General features: G+C 35.7%; 3 protein-coding genes and 1 pseudogene across 4 annotated transcripts; 3 read left to right on the forward strand and 1 right to left on the reverse strand.

Annotated features, from left to right (window-relative positions):
• The first annotated feature begins 2,287 nt into the window (after nucleotides 1-2,287).
• LOC147536359 (zinc finger CCCH domain-containing protein 3-like) lies at nucleotides 2,288-6,334 on the forward strand. The gene is made up of 7 exons (XM_086642334.1): nucleotides 2,288-2,783; nucleotides 3,136-3,317; nucleotides 3,516-3,569; nucleotides 4,136-4,252; nucleotides 4,404-4,718; nucleotides 5,172-5,444; nucleotides 5,702-6,334. Exons 1-7 carry the CDS (start codon nucleotides 2,723-2,725, stop codon nucleotides 6,059-6,061), a joined length of 1,362 nt encoding a protein of 453 aa, XP_086498460.1. The 5' UTR covers nucleotides 2,288-2,722; the 3' UTR covers nucleotides 6,062-6,334.
• A 6,359-nt stretch (nucleotides 6,335-12,693) lies between these two features.
• On the forward strand, nucleotides 12,694-14,078 carry LOC147536360 (ethylene-responsive transcription factor 3 pseudogene; annotated as a pseudogene). The gene has a single exon (XR_015226016.1). The product of XR_015226016.1 is annotated as an ethylene-responsive transcription factor 3 pseudogene (transcript).
• Nucleotides 14,079-16,756: 2,678 nt separating this feature from the next.
• Nucleotides 16,757-17,826, forward strand: LOC147536361 (ethylene-responsive transcription factor 3-like). The gene has a single exon (XM_086640725.1). It carries the CDS (start codon nucleotides 16,912-16,914, stop codon nucleotides 17,545-17,547), a length of 636 nt encoding a protein of 211 aa, XP_086496851.1. The 5' UTR covers nucleotides 16,757-16,911; the 3' UTR covers nucleotides 17,548-17,826.
• A 1,273-nt stretch (nucleotides 17,827-19,099) lies between these two features.
• Nucleotides 19,100-23,808, reverse strand: IM (Alternative oxidase family protein). Its single transcript, XM_086640724.1, has 9 exons — nucleotides 23,543-23,808; nucleotides 22,289-22,484; nucleotides 22,059-22,152; nucleotides 21,696-21,811; nucleotides 20,874-20,982; nucleotides 20,325-20,393; nucleotides 19,895-19,966; nucleotides 19,763-19,810; nucleotides 19,100-19,424 (listed from the first exon to the last, which is right to left on the reverse strand). The coding sequence occupies exons 1-9, from the start codon at nucleotides 23,677-23,679 to the stop codon at nucleotides 19,189-19,191; spliced, it is 1,077 nt and encodes a 358-aa protein (XP_086496850.1). The 5' UTR covers nucleotides 23,680-23,808; the 3' UTR covers nucleotides 19,100-19,188.
• Nucleotides 23,809-24,155: the final 347 nt, after the last annotated feature.

The raw sequence follows: 24,155 nt of genomic DNA on the forward strand, positions 1-24,155 counted from the left end.
ACTAAATTTGCATTGTTAACCGAGTTTTCATCAAAGGAGGCCTTTAGAGGCACTAAAGTAAATATACTTTACTTTTAGTGATAGAGTGAGAAGATAAAAGGGAACAAGAAGAATAAAATAGGAAAAAGACATAAGAAAAAGTAGAAAAAAGAATGAGAAATGAAAGATTCCCTCTAACCATGAATTCGAACACATAATTTCTATCAAATAGGTAGACTGAGACTAGTTGATACAAATTTGAATACTTATCTCAATCGTATGTGCATCTACTCCCAAAAAAAAATATGTGCTCACAAGTTTTATTTAAGGTGGAAACGTAAATTTTTTTTTTATTGTCTTGTGTAACTAGAGTATGAATATAGTAAATAAAAGTAAGCCCAAATGAGCATTAAACTCTACAAGATGACCTTAAGGATCTTTATATGACCTTTGACTAAAAGTAAGACGACTGTAACGACGACAGTTATAAGACTTATTCAATTCATAACGTATATTCATGTTACATGCTCATTATGTATCTATACAATGCATGACTCTTGTAGTCTTACGTCACGAAAAACTTGAGCGGTGAAGTAAGTGTAATTGTGTAAAGTCCTTTGTTATTGTTGTTTAGTTAATAGTATCCAAATTTTATGACGGTGGCCCAATAGTGGCCCATATGAATGGACCCTAAAATGATTTCAAATACACATGAGGAATATATTATTCTTTTTCTTTTTTGTTGAAGTGAATATATATCATTATTTGGTACACCTTGATATTTCTCCTCTCATTTTTCGAATTTATTTTTGATGTTACCACAAAATCAATTTTGGATACATAAATACAAAACAAATTATTTAATTACAACGATAAAAATTATTTAAAAATTAAATCTTCTATATTTAAAAAATAAGTAATTATTTAATTACAAAGATTAGTTGGGTAATTTCACATTAAACGGAATGTGTGTATTTTCTTCCCCCCGCGTCAAGCAAGTTAGAGGCCTACGAAATCGTTGGGACAGATCACGGCGCATAAATCGCCCTGTTCAAAGTAGGAGGAGAGTGGGTCCCACAATTTTGACCATAAAGGGCAAAAACCCCACTCCTAACAACTTTCCCTAGTTTTCCAGTTATTTCCTGTACCCAATTAAAGACTGACATCTGTCACGTTAATTACTGAAATAAAAGGAGTAACAATTTCAGTTTGGTCCTCTAAAGATCATAAACTCACTTAACTGCTCACCTAAAGATACCAACTCTCAAAATGACTTCTCTTATTCATTATGGTTATTATAGTTTATCAATTCATATATTCTTTCTCATTTTATTCTTCCTTCCAAAGTTAATTCCACTATGTCCCATCACTACGTGTCAAAGTAGTGATTTTCTACGGCAGGTCGACAAACTACCAGTCACGACCCTTCGTAAATAAAATCTTCTTCCTCCCCTAATCTATTTCCACCAACACCACCGACCAACCACACTACTAGTCTGCCACTACCATACCACTGTCGTCATCTCTTCATAGTCATTATCTGTTTTCATATATCTTTCTTCCTCTATCTTTGTGTGTGTCACTCTCTCACAAACACGCACTAAACACACATACACACAACATAAAAATCTACGCGAGTAATTGACTTGATCGCTTGAGATTTGAAATCCCAAACCCTTAGCTCAATTCCCAAACAAGATATTTAAACACTTATTAGTGTCAAGAGAAAGAGAATGACGGAGGTAGTAGTAGTAGCAGAAGGCAACTGTCGTGGAAAGAAAAAATAGTAGAAAACACATTCCCCAATAAAAGGTCGTCGACAGGTGGTTAACCGACAATCTGTCAACGAATCCTTTTTTACGATAATAATACGATATGAGGAAATCAATTATAGTTAGAAAGTGTAAAAACTCACCAGAAAGAATCAACTATAAAAATTGACAAATAAAAAAGGCAAAATGACCATTTTGGAAGTCTGACACTTGGTTGGGCAAGTGGTTGAGATAGTGTGGACGTAAACTCCAAAACTCTGGGTCTTGTTCGATTCCTAGAGGAGATGAAATATACTTTTGGGTAATTAAAGATATAAATAAATAATAATAAATTTGTATCAATGCCTTGTAACGACTAACGTAGATTGTAGTTGCTAAATATAAAATTTATAGAGGAGTCATTCGAGCGAATTGGTCATCTTGACGGGTCAAAATAGAATACACCAATTCCACATGTCAAACCCTAATTGGTTAAAAAAGTTTCCAAGTTAGTCACGTTAGTAAATTAAGTTAAGATTTATATAACTTTGGCGCGCAATAATAGAAAAAATAGAAATTAGAATTTGGAACCGTATTCACACCCTAAAAATTCCTTCCTTTCTTTCTTTCTTTCTTTCCTTTCTTTCTACGGTCCGTCTCATAACTTTCTCTCTCTAAAATTAAACCCTCTCTCTCTCTCTCTCTCTCTCTAAGATCCAATCTTCCTAAATCCGAAATCCAACATAAGGAATAAAAAAAGGAAACAAGAATTAATTGATCTAACATATTTTCAATTATTTGAATGACTTAGAGATCGAATTTTCTGATTCTTTCATGTTTTTTTGGTTGGATTCCGTGATTATTAGGGTTAATCATCGATCGATCGCCCGCTCGCTCGAAAGTTTATTTTTTGATTTTCTGAAACAAAATTAGGGTTATAGATAGATAGATTTCGTGGAAAGATTTGATCTGGATAATTGTGGAAAGTGAAGATGATGATCAATTCAGTTAATTCTTCTACTGATAATAATAATAATAATAATAATCTCGATGGTAATTTCATTGATTATCTCTCTTTAATTTGAACGTTATTGTTTGATTGTTTAATGATTAGTTTATTTATTCAGATTTTGCTTTCAATTTTGATGATTTATATAGTTTTATAATTAGGGATTGAATTGTTAATTTGATTATGAATGATTTGTTTATAATTTTGTACTCTTTCTAGTTTTGGGGGTAATTTGTATTTTGTCATCTTATGAATTGTGGGTTTTATGATAATTGTGATTTTGATTGTGGGTTTTATGATAATTGTAAGTATTGTGGCTTAATCATGAATCTATTCATGAACTTATAGATGAAAAAGGGGTTGTCTGAAATTTTATTTGGTTTGATATTTTTATAGAAGCTATGAAAAGATTGAAAATTCATAGAGAGGATAAGGAGAATGGAGTTGCTGCTAATACTCACTTAAGCCCTTCTTATCCCGATCGTCCGGGCAAACTTGATTGTATTTATTATTTAAGAACCGGATTGTGTGGTTATGGAAACAATTGTCGATTTCATCATCCTTCTTATTCCAGCCAGGTAATGAAAATATTGATTTTGTTCAATTGTTGCCCACTCTATTAAAATCATGGTATTTTCGTTATTGGTATATAAATTTTAGTTTCATCTAATCTCTAATGCTTAAAGAGTTATGATTTACTTGGACATTGGTTTTATCCGAACTCTGTTCGTTTCTATGTAATTTATATAGTTATTATGTAACTTATGTTTGTACAGGTTTCTCAGTTCACAGGTGAACTTCCCGAAAGAATTGGACAACCTGATTGTCAGGTATTTGATAGATATAGTTATGATACTTCTGTAATGAAGCATAGTTGTATTTTCGTTTCGTTCTTTGGGGGTTGATCGGGGAGTACAACCCGTGCTTCTACAACTAAAAGGTTACATACTGGCATGGGTCTTGTTCGGCTTTGATTCTTTAGTTCTATTTTATTGTGGAATTTCATATTCTCTGAAAGTATAGTAGTTTAGACTATAAGGCTGGTGATTGTCCATTCAAAGAAACTCCAGAGATCATACGACGAATTGTTTTTGTTTTACCACGATTGAGTTTTGTAGGCTTTGTGTTTGAAAATTTTGAGTGTAAACATTAATCAAACAACTTATGAAATCAAGGAGAGGGTAAGGTTCAGCTTTGTTCTTTTGGCCAAACAGCTAAATGATTTTGGAAAATCGATAAGAGAAGGCTAGTTTATTATCATTTAATAGTTGAGCGTCGAACATAAGGAAGTTCTCTGTTCTATTCCAGTTTTTTGTATCGGATTTGTCACCGAGTTTTGGTCTGATAAGAAAACATAGTCTTTTTAATGGCTGGTTCCTTTTTTTTATGTCTGCAGTATTTCCTCAAGACAGGAACTTGTAGATTTGGAGCGACATGTAAATATAATCACCCACGAGAAAGACTTGAAGCAGGACAAATCCCACTAAACATGCTCGGACTTCCTATTCGCCAGGTGCGTGCACCTATTTTATCTCTATATAATTTTTCCTCTGGAGTTTCCAAACATTGCGATGCAAATCAACTGAGGTTCCTTACACTATATTGCACTTTTTTAATTTTAACCCATGTCAGAAAATATGACATACTGTGATTTTCGCTCTTAGGCAGAAAAATCATGTCCCCATTACATGCGAACTGGGGCTTGCAAATATGGGTTTGCTTGCAAGTTCAATCATCCAGAGCCTACTGCACTTGGCCCCATTTCACCTGCAATTGGAAATGCTGCTTATGGATTAACGGGTTCATCCGTACCTCCGATATTGGGTATTCCCAACGTGGGTAGACTTCCAGGATGGGCTTTACCAAGACTACCACAATTATCTGATCCTCAGATGCAAGGTCCGCAGGGCTATATGCCGGTTGTTCTTTCTTCTTCCCATGGCATCATACCGGCACAGCAAGCCTGGAATACTTATACTGTCAGTATCTAATCTCAATTTCTCGTTGTACATTTGATCCATGTCCTTTTAATATTTGCTTTATCTAATTTTCTTTTTCATATTAATCAAACTTAATGATCAATTTATGTTAGTTGTTATATAACAATTTCTTAGACTTCATGCTTAGACCAATCAAATACTTTTGCAATTGATGAGATTGGTACATGCATTTTTTTGCTCATAATTTTTGGATTAAGTAGCATAACTACTTACAGAAAATTAAGTGATGGGTTCTTGCATACTTCACGTATACACATTGATTTTAGAATGTCATTGTATATTCTTAGACTACCTTTAAGAAAGTGCTCCACATTAATTTCTTGAGACCCAAACAAACCAAACCATCGCAGTCGAAATTTAACTAGATTGATTGATTAGATAACTTTCATGAGATCCTTATTTTATTGGATCCTTGTTTTGGGTAATAATCAGGGAACTTCAAGCGCTATGTCATCAACCAATGTTCTTGGATCAAATTTCATCTACACACCTAGTCTAACTGAGTCGAGTGCAAGTGGACAAGTCCACATGTTACAGCAATCTTCACCACAATACCCAGAGAGACATGATCAACCAGAATGTCAATTTTACATGAAGACAGGAACCTGCAAATTTGGATCTACTTGCAAATACCATCACCCTAAAGAAAGGATTGCTTCTTTCGCTACAAATACACTTGGCCCATTTGGATTGCCGCTGAGACCCGTAAGTTTCACACTCATATTTAGCATTTTATGTTGTATATATATGTACGCTATCCTGTCACTAACCAATTCGATATCATGTCCTTAGCGATCCAAATAGATAACTAATTTGATTTTTGAACAATTCCCGGCAACTCATAGTTTAGATCTACTGCCATACAAGCTGGACTTGAACAGATTGGTTTGGATGAGCTTTCACTATTGTATTGGACAGAAATGTATGCGTTTTTATCTGTTTTCATGTTCGTTTATGTGTAGGATCAGGCGATATGCAACCATTACAGTTTATACGGAATCTGCAAGTTTGGTTCAGCATGCAAATTCGATCACCCATTGTCAGGATTCTATAGCTACAGTTTAGGAATGCCCACAGTTTGTATACCATACCCGCCAAGCTCCTCTTACCAGAACAACTCATCAATGGCTTGTTCTTCTGAAAATTCTCCATCAAAATCATCAAAATCACCTGATCAGAATGAAAAACCTGAGACAACAAGTACCAACTATCAGAACCTGGATAACAAAGCATCTGAAGAAGATCCATCAAATGAAGCTGACACTGAAGTCCAAGTACAGATTTTAACTTCACTAGAAGAGCCACAAGATCAGTCCGAGTAATGACTTTCTTTCTTTTTTTCTTTTTTTTTTTTGTCCTTTTTTTTGCGAACGTTTGTCTTTTAATTTCGATCTTCACTTTGTGATTTTGAGGCGAGACGAACTCTTTGGAGGTTCATGAGAGTGGTGAATTCAGGAGGAGGGCATTTTTTTTTTGTGGTGAATAAAATGCAGGTGAAAATATTTTCGCCATTTTTATCGTTGTAGCTTTCCGTTCCGTTCCTTTTAACTCTTAACTTCTTTTTTTATGTGAGATTAGAAATATTTGTCTTTGAATTCCTTTTGTTAATCTTTCTATCTAGGTTTTTTACTCTCTTTTGATACAATTGAATTAGTAGAAAGGAATTTTGTCTAAAGATATGCCAACATAGTTCTTAAAGAAGACCAAGAACATAAGCATGTAAAATACAGAAGTAGGCACTAGCCCCTTAAAAAGGGCTAGGTGTGAGTCAACATGTCTAAAGGGTTGGCTTCCAGTTGTTTTCGAAGGGGATGAAGATGACTATTTTAGAAGGCTACCATTTTTAAGGAGGGTGCGGTCAAATGCCACAGCGAAAAGGTTGTAGACCCGAGATTACACACAAATTGTGAGAGATCTCATGTGTAATCCGGGGGCCTCACGAAACAATAAACTTTTGTGAGGTATGCAAATTTTGAATGGAAATTTTAGCCAATAGTTTTTATTCCCGAGCTTCCTACTACTCTTCGCCACATAGGTAAGAGTCGTCGATAAGTTGGCATTATTTGCCATCTTTAATATTTTTTCGGATCTGCAAAGAAGAAGAAGAAAATTGTCATTAAGATTGTCGGCGATTGGCCGGTCAGTCGATCATCAATGACAAAGTTTCAGATGTTAGAGAGGAGAGAAAATCTAAATGAGTTTTCATTATTAAGAAAAGGGCAATTGTATAGAAAAAGATTGACGAGTCAACAAATGATTAAAATAAGAGAACCAAAAGAAGACTAATTCTGAACTTACCAAAAACAATAGTCTAAAAGTAAAATTGATCACAAACAGGGAGATCAAAAAGAAATTAATCTTTATCTTTGTAATTCCATTTAAGTTAGTGGGTGATCTTTAAGGGGTCGAAATAAAAAAAAAAAATCAATTGAAGGGGGTCCAAACGAAATCAATTTAAAAATTAAAAAAAAAAAAATGAAGAGTTAAAAGAAAACAAAAATGAAAAGTATTATTATAGGCAAAAGAAGTCTAAGCAGAGAATGGTAATGTACAGAGAAACCAACTCTTTTGTTTTCACTTTCTTATGTTAATTTGTACAAACCACGCTAACGTGCGCACTTCAGCAACTCACATGCGTATTACGCACCGTGCGTACTTCACAAGCAACACCTCCGCTTGAAATTGGGTTGATTGCTTGCACCAAACCCCACCCTCCCCCTCTCTCTCTCTCTCACTAGACTTTCTCTCTCCCTACATGACAACCAACTTTAAAGATGGTAGGTGCTATGGGGTATCTAGGTTTGGTTTGGGGTTAGGGGCAATCTTGCTTGACCTCCCAATTTTCATATGGACATCTTCTCCTAAAATACTTCTCCTTGTCCTCATTTGTCTTTGTGTCTCTCTCCTCTTCTTTCTCTATTTCTGTAAAGTGAACTTCGTTTCGATAAACTTATTAAATTTACGATTATGTGATAATGGTAAAGATTACTAGAAAGTAGTGAACACTAATATTTAACGAGGTTCATCTAATATCCACGACTTCCTCCACGCAAAAATCAATAATACATTAGTATTATATTTCATAACTGGGAGTTATGGATGATTCGTTACATAGAATACTAACTTCATGAGTAAAATTCTAGGACTCAACTCATATTTATAGAGCAAAATACGATTTTTATTTTCTTGAGTTATTTAACTAATATAAGAAAGTATGAAAATATATTTTTTGCGTTTTCAATATTTTAGACTCTTCTTGATGGTAGAATCTCTTGTTATCGACGTGTCTAATATTATTTATCTATTAAAATCCCCTCATTTGAGAAGTATAACATCTTTATTCTTGCCTTTACAACTTTGACTTAATTTTAAATCTAAACACTAACATGTTTGTTTTTCTTATCCTAATCTTCATCTTCACCACCATCGTTACTTCCGTTTCCCCCTCTATGTATGTTTGTTTTTCCTTACCCCGCTCTCATCTTATTTCTCTTTCTACTCAACTGACTAGTGAACACTTAATTTTTAATCTCATAAACTATGTCTATTTTCCTCTACCCCCACCGCCAACTTTGACCACATTTCTTTCTGCATATCTATATCTATTTGCGAAGGGAACTATGCCCTTTGAGAGAACCTGAGAAGTAAAAAGGAATGTCAGAGGGAGAGAAAAATGACGGTGATGGTTAGAGGTGGTGGTGGTCATCGTAGATGATATTGAAGATGAAAATTAAGAGGTAATACCAATCATATTATTCTTTTGTATTAGTTTGCATGCCTCGAACTCGGGAGTCGCGACCTCTAGAAGATGAAAGACTAAATCTCCTATCATTCCAACAAGTGTTTGTTGGCAAACCAAACATACTACATATTTTTCATAATTAGGTTAGTCTCTAATCAATTTGATGGAATTAGATTAACCCCAAAGTCTTCCTTCACACATATATACCCCCAACCAAAACTGAATCCCCAAAACAACCCATCTTAAAGATAGCTAGCTAAACACTGCCATCTGTTGGTTTGAAATGTGGTCCCCATGACTGACCACTTACCGGCGCATGCTTTGTTTCCTCTTTCTCTCTCTCTCTCTTGTATGTCTCGAAGTAAAGGAAACCCTAAATTTCGTTCGGTCAAAAGAGATTTTTGAATTTAAAAAAATAGTCAAAGTAACAACCAATCAAGTAAGAGAAAGACACGTATAAAAATCACGTGTGAAAGCTGTCAGAAAATAGGGCTCGAGTCCCCATCAAGAAAGACGGCTGGCTGTATTCTTTCTTCTTCTACGCGCATCTCTCTCTCTCTCTCTCTTTCTTTCCTTCTTTCGGCCTTCTGTCTCCTCCTCCTCCTCTCTCTTTGACTTTGTCAATAAAAACACAAAATGGGTTAGTATTTCAAATACGGATCGGGTCACCCGGGTTATCTTGAAAGGTTGTCGGATCCTATCTTAAATCTTTACCATTTCAACTCATCTTTGGTGTATAGATGGTGCTGGCTGGATAACACAAGATGATGAGAATTTTCATATTTAAATAGCATTCACACCTAAAGACGAATTTGGTTTTCAAATGTGATCTTAGAGCACCTTCAATAGGAGAATCACTATTTTTTTTAGATCAGATATGTATAGTTTCAAATGAAATTTTTCATTTTAGATACAAAATATAGAAGTACTTTAAATTTAGAGTGTCATCTTAATTTTTGTTAAAATAATTACGTAAGTATCTCGACGTCATCTTAGAGTTTCCAATAAAGTTTTTCAACAGAGATGATTACTGACCGCCTTGGAAATGGGAGAAGACTCCCAAAAGTCTATTTTGACGGCGCCTCAACGAGAGACCTTAGAGCATCCCCAATGGCTCTGGAGATCACCAAATTGATCTCAGGGGGATCCCCCACCTAACGACACGGGAGATTACTAAAAATCTCCTGTGCCGTGAACAGTGTCCGACCAAATATGGTCGGACACTGTTCACTCCCACTAAAATAGTGGGATGGTAGGCCCCTCAATTTTAATATGTAATTAATCCTCTTTTAAATTGTTCTTTCCCTTTTAGTCCCTTTATTTATTTTAATGTTTGTATTTGATCCCATAAAATATTTATATTTGGTCCCCATAAAATAAAATAAAAAGTCGTAATGATCTTAATTTGTAATTTAAGTCTTATAATTTCTAATTACTATTTCAATAAACTAATGGTTATCTTATTTTATTTAAAAAAATGAGTATTAAAAATAATAAAATTGAAATCTAGTGCGATGAATAGTGATTTGGTGGGAATTTTGGTGTTTCGTCTTTGGGTTCAAAAATTTGAAGACACCAAATAATTTGGTAAAGATTCCTTTTTGGTGAATAATTTGGTGCTAACCATTGGAGATGCTCTTACCTTCATAAAAAATCCTTTATGACATTTTATGTTTTTGAGATTGATTCTCTATTGAAGATGTTCTAATCAGATTATGGAATGTTTTCTAATTTCTATTTTTTTTGTCTGTCAAATTTATTGGTGTGTAAAAACATTTTTACAATATTTTCTACTCACGTTTCAAATTCGTCCGAGTTTAAGTGTATACATTATCTTTGTTTTTAAGTTTATTTTGTTGTAGATGAATAAAAATCATTTCAAAACAATTACACATCTCAAATTTGAACACATGAGTAAGAGATAAAACACTCTTTATATAAGCATAAGAAATACAATTTAGATCCCACAACCAAACACTGACCCGTTAACCCGTTATGTCGCGGGTTCAAATGATAACGTCGTGCCGTTGACGGATGATGGAAATGGTAAAGGATAGTTACATATTCCTAAATGCCCCCTCGCAGAAGATTATTCCCCCAAGAGCACCCTGCTCTTGTCACAGTTAAACTTTGAGCCTCAAATACATGACTTTTTTTTTGTAGAAAGTAGCACATGACTTGAGATCCCGTTTTAAAGAGAGAGATTTGGTGCAGAAAATCACAAATAAGAGAATGCTATAGCAAGAAGTTGTACTCTTGGCTCCATTCTTTTGAAAACCAAAATTCTTGAAATTGGTTGTTAAGACGATGGGCAATTCTTGAAATTGGTTGTTAAGACGATGGGCTACTCTTCCCGCTAGAAATTATGTATGGAACTGAAAATTACAAAATTGTAATTCATTTTCCTTATACTTTTTGTTTCTTTGAAGTGGTAGTTAGATTCATAATTGAGCGTTTTTCGTTTATTTTATGCGTTATAAGTCTCATTTATGAGTGATTTAAATTTGTTTCTACTCTCCAGGGTATTCTTTTTTTCCAACCCCTCCCATCTGAGACGATGACCAAAATGTATTTCGTTCTTGTAACGGGATTTGCAACTGCAAAGATAAAAGATAAAAAATATGTTACATTGACACTTTTATTGGAAAACAACTTGATGCAGAGCCATACAACAAACAATTCATCATCAAGATTTTGTCGAAATGCCCATGTTCAAATCTCCAAAACGTTACGTGACAAGAATTTCTGATAACATAAAGTTATCCTTAGTCTACGTTCTGAAAAGATACGAGGAATATACTATACGAGTAGTTTTACGTACTTTTCTTCCCAACCAAGAGATTCCTAAATCCAAAGATTGGGTAAGTTAGCCATTCATTGATTCTTTCCTCTTCAAAGTACAGTTGAGTCACATTTAAGCATCCCAACAAACAACATGTTTTCCTGTATTGATTTTGTTCCAATTTACCATTTAGCATATTAACTACTATAGCAAATTTATTTCTATTCTCGATTACACAAAAAATAACAAAAAAGAAACATTCCAACATAACCTCAAGGAAGTTTATTATTTATGACTTACGAAGAACAAAAATTTCAAAAAGAAAAAGATATGAGATGACGAGGCTATCAAGTTCTAACAAAGATTCACTTCCATTGTTATGGCGTACATGAGCAAAATCCGTTGAATATCTTTGCAGGGACTTATTCACCTCAGTACGTGTTTTCTAATTCAGGTAGCTTAATTTGTTTGGATCTTTTGCAGTTAAACAAGTTCTTTATTTTGTTTTTCACTTTAACTCATGTACAAACATAGATTACTCCTTTTTCATATGAGACGACGGTGAGTGTTAAATTCTTATAAAGATTTGCTTTTGTTGCTATGGCGTATATGAGCAGAATCCGTTGAATGTGTTTTGCAGTGACTTTCCCATCTCAGTTCGTGTTTTCTAATTCAAGTAGTTCAAGTTTGTTCCGATATTTTGCAGTTAAACTAATTCTTTGTTTTGTTTTTTGTCTTAAACGTATGTACAGGCGTTTTCAGCTTGGGACTTCGAATCAATCATTAGAGACTCAAGTGGACTTGTAAAATAACACATTACTAGTTAACAATTTAGAGGCATGCCTCTTTAGTCTTTAGTAACCTCCATGTTTCGTTTTAAATTTTTTTTTTTTGTTGCAAACCTCCATCTTTTAGGTATCTCTACATTTTCAGAGAAGAATCATGAGGGCACGGCAAAGGAAAACAACACTACCAAATTGTATTTATCGAATTTTAATTTTGCCCCATAAAGATGACCAGTTCACCAAATGACCCTCTAAAAATGACTTACCTCCGATTTTTGCCTTCTTGATTTTTTCAGTCATTCTTCTCTAAGTTTATCTCTTACCCATATTTACAATTGTATTTTTCACCATGTTCACTATTTTCCTTCTTCACCGGAGAAAGATCCCAGACAGACGCCAATGACCTTTTTTCATCATTCTCTCTCTCCACACTAACCAGAGAGTATGATAACAACAAAGAAAAGTGTTGGAGAGAGAGAATAAAGATAAAGAAAGAAGAATAAAGGTGGCTGCGGAGGAGTCGTGGCGACTAGCTGGGGGTGACGGTGGGGGGAGGCGGAGAGGAAGTAGTAGATTTAAAGAAAAACTAGTCATCTTTAGTGGATCATTTTTAAGAGTTGGTCATATTCAGAGGGCCAAAATAGAATCAACCTTGGAGTATTTTGTAAGGAGAGAGAGAGAGAGAGAGAGAGGAGGATTTCAAGGCACATATTCCCCTTCAAAGTTGAAACCCATCATCGTTCACATCTCCCTTCCTACCCCCACACCCACAAAATTCATCATCTCCTTCTCTCTCTTTTCTTTGTATATCATCAACCCAACAACTTCCCCTTCCTCTTCCTTCATACCCTCTTTTCATCTTCATCTTCCCCTTTTTCTCTCTCTAAAATTCTCTCTCTCTCCTCTTCTGAGGCGATGCGTAGAGGAAGAAACACTACTGTCGCAGCAACAACAACAATACCATCATCGGTGCCACCGACACCAATCGGAACAGCTGCTGGATCATCAAAAGAGATCAAGTATAGAGGTGTAAGAAAACGCCCATGGGGTAAATACGCTGCTGAAATCAGAGACCCATGGAAAAAAGCTAGGGTTTGGCTTGGTACTTTTGATTCTGCTGAAGATGCAGCTCGTGCTTATGATTCTGCTGCTAGAGATCTTCGTGGTCCTAAAGCTAAAACTAATTTCCCCTTATTAATCCCACAACCATCTTTTCATCAATTACCCTTTCATAATAATAACCCTAACCCTAATTTTCATTTTTATGATCATGGTCATCATCAATTTGACGATAATAATCAACAACAACAACTTGTGATTCAAAGACCTGCTTGTAGTAGTTTGAGCAGTACTGTGGAGTCATTCAGCGGTCCTAGGGTTTCTGGTTTGGTTTCTGTGGCCGCATTTAGACCACCACCACCACCACCATCTCTGGTTAACGACGATTGCCGTAGCGATTGTGATTCTTCATCTTCTGTGATTGATGATGATGGAGATATAAAAGATGTAGCTTCTTCATTTAAGAAACCCTTTCTCTTTGATCTAAATTTTCCACCTTTAGATGATATGAGTATTGAAGGTGATGATTTCAGAAGCACAGCTTTATGCTTATAACCCCATGATCAAGATCAAATCTTTCTTTGTTCTACAATCTCTTATTAGGGTTTGAAAAAATGGGTCTTTTTTTTCTATTTTGCTTGTTGTTCTTATTTTTACTAGATTATTGTATGTGAACTAGTGTTTGATATTAGGGTTTCTATCAAAAAAAACTTCAATCTGATCAATCTTTTTATTGAAGTTATTGAAAAGAGAGGATTAGATCTGATCTTAATGATTATGATCTGAGTTTTCTTCAACAACATGGGCTTAAAAAATTGAGTTTTTTTCTTGTTTGTTGAAGAAGATGAATTAATAGTTGGGTCTGATCTAAGTTTTATTCCTCTTAGATCTTTGAAACCCTTTTTTACAATTTCAACTTGTATGTATATAAATTATCTTGAATCAATGAATGAGAATGAGAATTTTTAGTCTTCCTTTGATTTCAATTATTCCTTGCTTTTGTTTGGTTTGGTTCTCCTTTAGCTTCTATCACCATTGTTAGATCAGTTGAAACCTGTGAAATTTGCATGGAATTGATTGATGCATTTAGCTTCAATAGAGATTCAATGGAGGAGGAAGTGCAATGTGGGGGTTTTTTTGTTCTTTCTTATGGCATATCTGAAATGGTAGGAATTTGGAAGTAGTTGGATGAAGAGATGTCTTTAGAAGAGGGGATTTGGAAGTACAAGTATAGGGTTTTTCAGTTCGTGTGGTGTCTTTTGGAAATCCAGATGAGAACTTGATGTGGGATTTGGTTTTCTGGCTTGGAGAGATGTGCGAAAGAAGATTGAATTCTGAAAGGGCAGCTCTTTTAAGCGGGCAGTTTACTTAATTCCTCCATGTCGGACAGCCACCTAAACTGTTTTTTCTTTTACCGCCTGAACGACTAACAAAATAATTTCACCCGGTCGGCAGTCGGAGTTCCCTTTCCTCGGTCGGCAGTCGGAGTTCCCTTTCCTCGATGTCCGGCAGCTACCCAAACTTGTTGTTCTTTTACCGGGCGAACTACTAGATAGGGTTGTTAAGTGTCTTGCCTTCTCTTCGGAAGATAAGGTTGTAAGTGTCTCGCCTTCTGCTAGGAAGATAGAGTTGTCCAAACTTGTTTTTCCTTTTACAAGCCGAACTACTAGATAGGGTTGTAAGTGTCTTACCTTCTGCTCGGACGATAGGGTCGTACTAGTATAGGGTCGTACTAGTGGAGGCTGCAAGACCTGCACCAAGACTACCACCATGATCTTGAGAGCTGAGTCCAATATTTGGTGTGCTATAAGAGGAATTATCAAATGGAGAAGTACTCGTGCCATAAGCATTATGTAAACGAAACGAAAATACTTTCGCGTCACTCGTACTCGCACATTTAACTGATTCTAAGTGTTGCAATTCTTCAGCTTCATCTCTAGATTTCAAATATGGAGGCCGAGTAGAGAAGAAAGGAGAATAGCTACTTGTTTTTGGGTATATTAAAGGAGACTGTAAGTATGGATTGTAAGTATGTGTCACTCACATCACTCGTAATCACTTATGGTTAAACAACGAAGAGTCATGTAGTGTGTTGTCTATGAGATAACAAAAGAGACTTTGCGTGACTCTACTTGTGGCTCGTGATAATAACAAGCGTAGGTTTGAGACTGTGACTGACAAGGATGATCATCTAGTGAGAAGACAAGTTCCTTGTGTCTAATGTGTTCTAACACATCGAGTAAGTCCTTTGCAATCTCAATTGTCTGAATGTTCAGTGATGACGATCGAGTCCCACACGTCTACAATAATAGTCTTAGAATTTCCTAGAGTAAAACATACCCCATAGGTTTACCCGAAAGCATTGATATCACCAATCATCGAGGTTTATTGTGATCCAATATCTAGGTGACGTTGGGTTCCTCAAAATGTCGAGTGGAATTAGGTTCACTAAATAAGATACTCCACACTGCATGTTCGAAATCGCGAAATAATCTTTCGTCTAACTGAAATATTATTTGGGATATGTTAGACGTAATTATTTGGGGAAGTAATTCTGTGATAAGGAACAAGATATAGTTTCTACCGGTCGCAAAGATTTCCAAATTAAGATGGGTCAGCTACGAATATCTGGTTCCTGGTTAGAGATTTTATGACAAATGAAGACATAATGGTAAAACAGTTATTTCAGCATCATAGGGACTACTCAGCTAAACACATTTTGTGGAACATGACCTTAGCTTGTCAGTTCATATGAGTTTATGAGACTGACCTGACCGAGAGCTTCATAATGAGCAACCAAGGACTGCACATTCGGTGCAGCAAGACCTAGCCACCCAACTCTCTCCCTCGCCTCTCTTGTTCTATACAGCCCCCCTTTAGTTGTATCTCTCTAGGTTCAAGAAATTTTGAGAAAGAATTGTCATTGTCAGTTTGCCTACTGACTGAAGGATACACAATCAAATTATTTTACCAACGAAAGAAAGGAAATTTCAACAAAAAAAAAAAAAAACGAAAGAAAGGAAACAAGAGACAAAAGTAATCAAGAAGAGTTAAAAGGTTTATTACGCGGACAAGTCTCTACAGTATATTCGATGCAGAATATGAGGATTTTTACGTGGGCAGAATCAGAACGAAAGAAGTTGGTTATTCTTTCTATATTCGCAAGTATCTTAACTTTTCCAAAGGGTCAGTATTCAATTAGTATCTATTCTTTAACGTATAACTAATCTCATGCCATATCAGTGTAATATGATCCCTGAAAATTCTAATGGCATAAATATCCACACTTTCGATCATACTTAAAGCCAACAACTTCTCGACTACATTTTATAACCCATAAGTCTAGAATTCTACTGCTTTAAGTAGGAACATCTTCTCTTTGCTCGAAGCCAAGCCATAATTTCTTTCAAAAAAAAAAAGCCAAGCCATAATTATTGAAAGAAAAATAAGTTGATAAAAAACATATTTGAGAAGTTGAGAGGGGAAGAAAACTAAAGCAAAAGTGAATCCCAAAAAGTTATAGAAAGATCAAAGAAGGATTCAAATGACTTGCTAATGAGATGGTCAATTATATGGGTTATTTTGCCAATATGACAAAAGGTTGGACTAAAGTATAAGTTCAAGAAAGAAATGTGAGCAATTCGTAAATTAATTCATTGAATTTTCAGGAAGGACGGTAGAGAGAGAGAGAGAGAGAGAGAGAGAGAGTTTTTTTTCCCTGATCCTTTTCCTTCGTCTTTCTCATTTTCTCTCTCTAGAATTATTTTCTTCACTTTCTCTCTCTAGATTTTATCAGAAGAGACGATGCGTAGAGGAAGAAGAAACATCGTCGCAAAAACAAAACAATCATCGGTGCCACCACCGACACCGATCGGCGGAAAAGAGATCAAGTACAGAGGTGTACGGAAACGACCATGGGGTAAATACGCAGCTGAAATCAGAGATCCATGGAAAAAAACTAGGGTTTGGCTTGGTACTTTTGATTCTGCTGAAGATGCAGCTCGTGCTTATGATTCTGCTGCTATAGATTTCCGTGGTTCTAAAGCTAAAACCAATTTCCCCTTATCAATTTTACCCTCTTTTCCTAACCCTAATTTTAACGAATTCAACGATCATCAAGAAATTCAGATTCAAAGACCAGCGACTAGTAGTTTAAGCAGTACGGTGGAGTCATTCAGCGGTCCTCCTAGGGTTTCAGGTTTGGTTTCGACGGCGCTCAGACCACCACCACCACTTCTGGTCACCGATGATGGCCACAGCGATTGTGATTCTTCATCTTCTGTGATCGACGACGATGATGATGATGATAATGACAATGGAGATATAAAAGATATGATTTCTTCGTTGAAGAAACCTCTTCCATTTGATCTAAATCTTCCACCTTTAGATTTCATTGGGATTGAAGGTGATGATTTTAGAATCACAGCTTTATGCTTATAATTCCATCATCTTTTAATCTCTTTGGGTATAATAAAAGAAGGGTTTTTTTTCCCCCTTTTCATTTTCTTCTTGTTGTTCTTGGTTGATTAGATTATATGTGACCTAATAATAGTGTTTTTTAATATTAGGGTTTCTAAATAAACTTCATGTTGGATCTAAGAATTTATTCAATTTTAGATCTTTGAAACCCTTTTTTTCAATTTCAATTTCAATTTGTATGTATATAAATTATCTTGAATTATTGAAATGAGAAGAGAGTTTTTAGTTTTTTTTTCTTTAGCTTTCATTTGTTCTTTGTCTATGAATGAGTTTCTCTTTTTTATGTTTGATTTGATGATATTAACCTTGGATGTGATATTACCATTGTTAAGATCTATAAAACTAATGATCTAAAGTTTAGGTTTCAATGGTGTGATTGTTGATGGGTGTCTTCACTCTTTAATGAGAGGAAGAGGTAGCTCTTGCTAAGATCTGAATCGACTCGAATCAGAGTTTAGATTTTTTTTTTTATTCACGAAATAATGTGAAATGATTATTTCGCCTTTTGACCAAAATAAGTTCGGATCAAGCTACCCTCCAATCGGACTCAACTCAAGCTACCCTCCAATCGGACTCAACTCAAGCTATTAATATTCGGCCTATAGAAGAAAAACAAAAGCCATTTAATAGCTAGTTCGATCCCTTAGTGAAGTGTGTTAGGGTTCGGATTAGGAGTGGATGGTTATATTACAAGCGACTGAATTGCCTCACTGGTTTGATTATGACTATTTAGATTCAGACTCAAACGAATCAGATTAACCCGAGAGAAGAAGAAACACCATTTAAGAGGTAGATTGATTTGTTAGTGGGAGTGTTAGGTTTTGAATTAAAATGTTAGGGTTTGAATTAGGATTGGATGGTTATTTGTGAAAGCTCATTAGAGGTTGGTGGTTAGAAAATTGTTTATTTTTCTTCTCATTAGGTGGTGGTGGTGGAATTGGGTTTGGACTTTGGATGGTGGGTTAGGTTTTAGTGGTGATACAAAACAAGAAGGAAATTTCTTGGTTGTTGTTGTTGGGACACGAAACCTGTTAGGTTGTAAGCATTGCTTTTCAGACACACATCTCTTTATTTTTATTTTCTTTTGAAGTCCATCTCTTTAAGATGGTCTTTGTTTTCTCAACTAATCCAGATTGACCCTCAACTTTTGTTTCTTGTCAGACTAGTGACTCAATCTGATTTTGGTTCATTTGAGTAACACGTAAAATAAGTTTTAAGTTAAAAGCATGTCCGTGGAAATAACCCGAAACGAATATTTGTACTCTTGATGATAACAACTCATACACAAAAACTCAAATTCAGACAAGTCAAACTTAAACGAGACGTATTCAGACAACTAAAATGTTATGTATCAAAAGAACTATTGGCCCGAAAGTATTTTGGTGGGCCGTCGAGAAGATCTCACTGATACCGACAACTTCACCACAGTTTTAATTTTACCACGAAACGGTAAATCATACACGCCCATCTTGAGATCGATAAAAGAGATCAGAACCGTTAAATTAGACATATGTAACAAGTAAATCAAATATAATTTCTCTAGGTATACTTTTGTTTTTATATTGGAATTTTTGTTGATTATTGTGTTACTTTTTGCTCCCTTTATTTACTTACATTCTTTTGAGGGGGAGAAGTTGTTACAGATTTCTTTATACAGTCTACAATTCCTTCACAATCTGACTCAGGCAGGACACAACCTGAATCATCTTCATCACCAAAAGAATCATCTGAGTATGAGTGAGGAGATCGAAGATTACCATGAGTTTGACACGCTTTCATTGTCTTGCAGTGTTCAGCTTCGTCGTCTCTGATGTTCAGAAATACGTCGTACAAGTTCTCTGAAAAAGAAAGAAGCGAGACCGCCCGTTAGCTTGTTTTTTGTCTCAAGAATTAGCCAAATACCAAAGGAACGATTCTTAGCTAAGTCAGATCTGAAATCTGACTCGAGGTTTGAGTTGACTAGAGTCAATTTCTGAATATTTGTTTTTTGCTTGGCTCGTCTCAATGGCTGATTCGGAATGATTTTCAGTTCCAGACGATTTAGATTGAGACGAGTCAGATTCTGACTGGAAAAAAGAACACTAAAGTCGAATAAACAACTTCACTTTTCTGCTTCAAACAAAAAGAATTATTTACGCAATGGAATAGTATCAAGAACCATGAAAGTAAGTTTTACCTATTACGGGTCTTCGAGAATTGGGAGGTCTGGCAGTTTGAAATTCATCTGAGATTCGAAAACCGTGATCAATTAGATTCCAAGATTTAGAACTCGAAAAGGTATGGGTGGAGTTCAAAATAACCGGCTTACCAAACAAGTACAAGTCGCCTTCGGTGTAGTATTTGACAGCAATCGCAGGAGCTGGCATTTGTTTCAACTCATCTGAACAATTGAAACAAACAAACAGACAACTTTTTAACAGACTGAATTTCGCCTCCCTGAGAAAGATAGGATGACCCCAAAGGTAAAACATTTCCCCAATTTTTTACCGAATTAGTCTTAGATATCATACGGCAAAAATAAAAAGAGAAAAGTAATTCAAACTCGTCCACTTAGATCAATCAACTAGGACAACTGGAGGACTTAAGACCTATTTTAGGTGGCATCGGCGATGGATCATCAATTCATCACGATTCCTCTTCATATAGTAGGAGCTAATATAGCTCACTAGCATTGTATCGTATTGCTTATCACGTCGAAGCATAACACAAATATTTAGTAGAGTCAGAAGAATACATACCACCCTTGAGCTTTATGAACTTATCATAAGTTTCAAACGCATGCATCTCCACACATTCAGAGAAATGATCTGCAAAAATAAATGAAGAGAAGATGTGAGTTAATATCTGCATATCTTACTTTTTTCATTACCCATTCTTGAAACTTATTATGTAAAACTCGTCATTATTCTATTATATCAAGAAAATGGGATGCTCAAAAGGTTCTCATTTGGTTGAGTGGATTTTTACCAGCGGAAGAGACTTTATCTGCTCTAGGTTACAGTTTTTCCACCCGTGTCTTTTCCGAAAAGAAGGAATCTATGACTTGACTCTTCACTAATTCCCCGCTAAAGTGTTTATCTCGAGAAGTCGTTTCTCATTTTCTTATCCGACTTAATCTCGGACACAGGTTTAGGTGTCTGAACTTTTCAAATGAAACTAAGAAGCTTCCCAACAACTGTTAATTGGTCAAGTTATTGAGCAGAATATATAAGCAGATGTGCCAGTTTGAGGGAAAATAAAGTAGATGGTTTTTTGAAATTAAAATTAAGACTCCGCCACATACTTACATGCCATTCTAGGGCTTACTGCATACATAACAACTATCATGAAATAATAGAACACCGCAATGTGCTGGGCAAGAAAACGGTCAAACCACCAGGAGTTCCCACCAAGTTCCTGAAAATAGAAACATGGAGTATAAGCATCAAGTGACTGACATAAACAGAAGCTTAACTAGTTGAATAGTTGACTATTAGATTGTTTGCTCGATTTGTTAAGATTTTAACTTTTAAGGAGATAAAATGTGTGAGAATAAGTTTGTCCCCCGATAATCTTTTCTATACAAAAGCGATTTTAATTTCATATCATTGCTCCGGTGACCCAATAACTCTCATAACCTATCTCACTTGTGACAATTTGTAGTTAAGGTTTCAATGATGAAAGGTTAGTGTATGACAAATAGTAAGGGACAACCAATAAAGAACTAATGAGGCGAAGCTTGCGCATTAGATCAAACGTAAAACTACTAAGCTACTAGCGAACCTCAAAACAGAAACGAACAGACTACTGATCAACCTTTGAAATACTCAGAGACAAGCTTCATCATAAACACCTTCATCATTACTGGTAATTTTGCAGATTGTGATTATCCCATGTTATATAACACACGCACACATAATGACTAGTATGTCGAAGATGAGCATGTGTGTTAACTTTCTCACCAAAACAGACACTCCTTTAGCGAAGTCATTGAATAAGTAAAAGTGCATTGGAACGTACAATCTGCTCATAATTACTTAGATGCTAGATGTGACTATGTGAGTGCCACATTGAACATAGAAAAACAAAGTAAACATGAAAACCGGATAGTCTTAATGAATGAGTCAGACCTCCATGATTAAGAGGTGGTGCATCTCGTTCCAGCTTTCAGCAAAATGTACTTTCAAATAATCTGCTCTGCGCCACCAACCGAAACTTTCATACAGGTGTAGAACAGACATAAAGGCTGCATCACAGAAAGACATGTTACACTTAGCAATGTGTCGATACTGTCTAGGAGAGTGGCGGAAATCTAAGTTTCCATCAAAATTGCAAGATAAGCATCGCTGAATATCAATATCTTTCTTTTTGATAGATCATAAATTAAAACAATTTAGACATTTTGCTGTTTTAATGAGGCAAACAATAGCACCAGGATAAGACTAAAATTACCTTAGTAAAAGAAATAAGTATTTATAAAATGTAATGCATACCGAAATAAGGGACTCGTGCAATCGTCTCGAGTACAAAAAACCTTGCATAATCACGGTCTCGATAAAACACATCGAGTATCTTTATAACTGAATCCTGCAGTTAAAAACATATTTTCAGTGACCATAGGAAAATGTTATACTACCATAGAAGTGGTCACATAACAAGTCTCCAGACCTCGTTAATGGTTTTCAAATTTCTGTCATTAGTAGAAATGAAGAGGTATGATTACCGTGAGTGCAATGTTCACGGACTGTTCAACCTTTATAGTCCATCTCTCCAACAAGGAAGATGATGTATTTTCCGAAGGTTCGCCTATGCCTCCTTTTCCATCACTTCCTGGAAAACTTTTTGGTTGAAATGACTCCTCTACTACGACTTTTTCCTCATCATCTTGCAATATTGTTGCTCGAACTTGCAACTTTTTTCTGCATTCGTCGAAGATTCAGACTCGCAACATATAAGGCAAAAATAGAACTCCAAATACCCAAGAATCCACTTGTTAGAGTTTTTTCTCTTTAAACTAGCTAAATTATATTTGAACAACAACTTTTCACATAATTGTTTGCCTTGTCTTCTTTTTTTAGACGAATTCCTCCTACCTCAATATCCAACATGTTGTAAACCAATCCCACATCGGTGGGAGACCAAGTGTAGTGCACATTATAAGGAATCAAACACTCTTTCCTAGTGACACATTTTAAAGGCGTGAAGCTGTGAAATGCCAAAACAGACAGTTTCGCCAGTAACCCAGAAGGCTGGTGTACTCTTTCTTAGTGACGCATTTTAAGCCGTGAGGCCCTAAAGCGCCAAAACAAACAATATCGCTAGCAGCCCAGAAGGCTGGTGCACTCTTTCTTAGTGACACATTTTAAACTGTGAGGACCTGAAGTGCCAAATTAAACAGTATCGTTGGTAGCCTAATAGACTAGTGCACTCTTTCCTAGTGACGCATTTTAAAGCCACGAGGCCCTCAAGTGCCTAAACGTGCAGTATCACTAGTAACCGAGAAGTCCGGTGCACTCTTTCTTAGTGACGCATTTTGAGATGTGAGACCCTGGAGTGTCAAAACAAACAATACCGCTAGCAGCCCAGAAGGCTGGTCCGGACAATCAATCCATATAACACAACATAAGTTCCTTTATTTGGCATTTCGAAACTTATCCATATAAGTATCTAGTTTGGGGTATTAGAGATTAGGAATAACTTAGACTATTCAATTGAGTTTGACATAATTCCTATTTCGTACATAAAAAAAAAGCACATTTTGAGTACTTCAAATCCAAATCATGTTAGTCTACCCCCAAAGTTCCTTCTTAATTAACATAATTTCCTATTCAAATACCAAATTTAACTATAAACAGCTACCTAATTTTGAAAATTACTTTCAGAAATTTACAAAATCAACATACCCATAAGCTCAAAATCACTGAAAATTGATATTCTAGAAACACAAGATAGAAATTCAGGAAAAAAAAAAACTAACCTTGAGGAAGAAGAGAGAGGATTGTAGAAGAGAGGGGTGGATTTTGAGTTGATAGATTGGGAATTTCTTGATTTGAAGGATAAGGAAGAGGGTGAAACTGAAGCAGCCAAGAACACAGAGGACAGACAAGTCGCCATTCTCTCTCTCTCTCTCTCTCTCTAGAAAATGAAAATTTGATTTGTGGAGAAGGTTGCGGACAGGAGTTGGGCACTTAGGCGAGGCGGTTAATGTGGGCAAACAGAAAACGCAAGATACCATTTTTCCTCTTCAAGGTGAAAGTAATGAAATTGTGTTTTAACCCCTAAATCATCTTGAACATTTGGAAATACCCCCTGACTTTACAGACTTTCACACTGATTTCGACGTTGTTAGTTATGACTTCAAGAGTTCTAGTGAATGGGTTTGAAAATCCAAAAACTAAACAAATGTTGTAGTAGAAAATATGCGGATTTGCCATCGGGACTGCTAGCAAAATAGTTCGATTTGGCTTCCTAGAGTTCCATCGTTTTAAAATGCGTCACTAAGAAGTGGTGCGTACACTTTTATAAAGAACATCACATTTCATCAATTCATCTCTTACCAACATGAGATTATCTTATATAACACACTAATT

This window comes from Eschscholzia californica, unplaced genomic scaffold, assembly GCF_041429995.1.
Source record: "Eschscholzia californica isolate CP2 unplaced genomic scaffold, dmEscCali1.0.p SCAF_5, whole genome shotgun sequence".
Lineage (NCBI taxonomy): Eukaryota > Viridiplantae > Streptophyta > Magnoliopsida > Ranunculales > Papaveraceae > Eschscholzia > Eschscholzia californica.

What these genes read in the sequence shown, in the direction of transcription:
- IM (XM_086640724.1), bottom strand. Translation starts at nt 23,679, where the DNA reads ATGGCGACTTGTCTGTCCTCTGTGTTCTTGGCTGCTTCAGTTTCACCC. An exon ending in GTTCATAAAGCTCAAGGGTG is followed by an intron (nt 19,967 to 20,324) that starts GTATGTATTCTT and finishes TCAATTGTTCAG; the next exon opens with ATGAGTTGAAACAAATGCCA. An exon ending in AGGCGACTTGTACTTGTTTG is followed by an intron (nt 19,811 to 19,894) that starts GTAAGCCGGTTA and finishes TTCGAATCTCAG; the next exon opens with ATGAATTTCAAACTGCCAGA.
- LOC147536359 (XM_086642334.1), top strand. Translation starts at nt 2,723, where the DNA reads ATGATGATCAATTCAGTTAATTCTTCTACTGATAATAATAATAATAAT. An exon ending in TTGGACAACCTGATTGTCAG is followed by an intron (nt 3,570 to 4,135) that starts GTATTTGATAGA and finishes TTATGTCTGCAG; the next exon opens with TATTTCCTCAAGACAGGAAC. An exon ending in TTGGATTGCCGCTGAGACCC is followed by an intron (nt 5,445 to 5,701) that starts GTAAGTTTCACA and finishes GTTTATGTGTAG; the next exon opens with GATCAGGCGATATGCAACCA.
- LOC147536361 (XM_086640725.1), top strand. Translation starts at nt 16,912, where the DNA reads ATGCGTAGAGGAAGAAGAAACATCGTCGCAAAAACAAAACAATCATCG.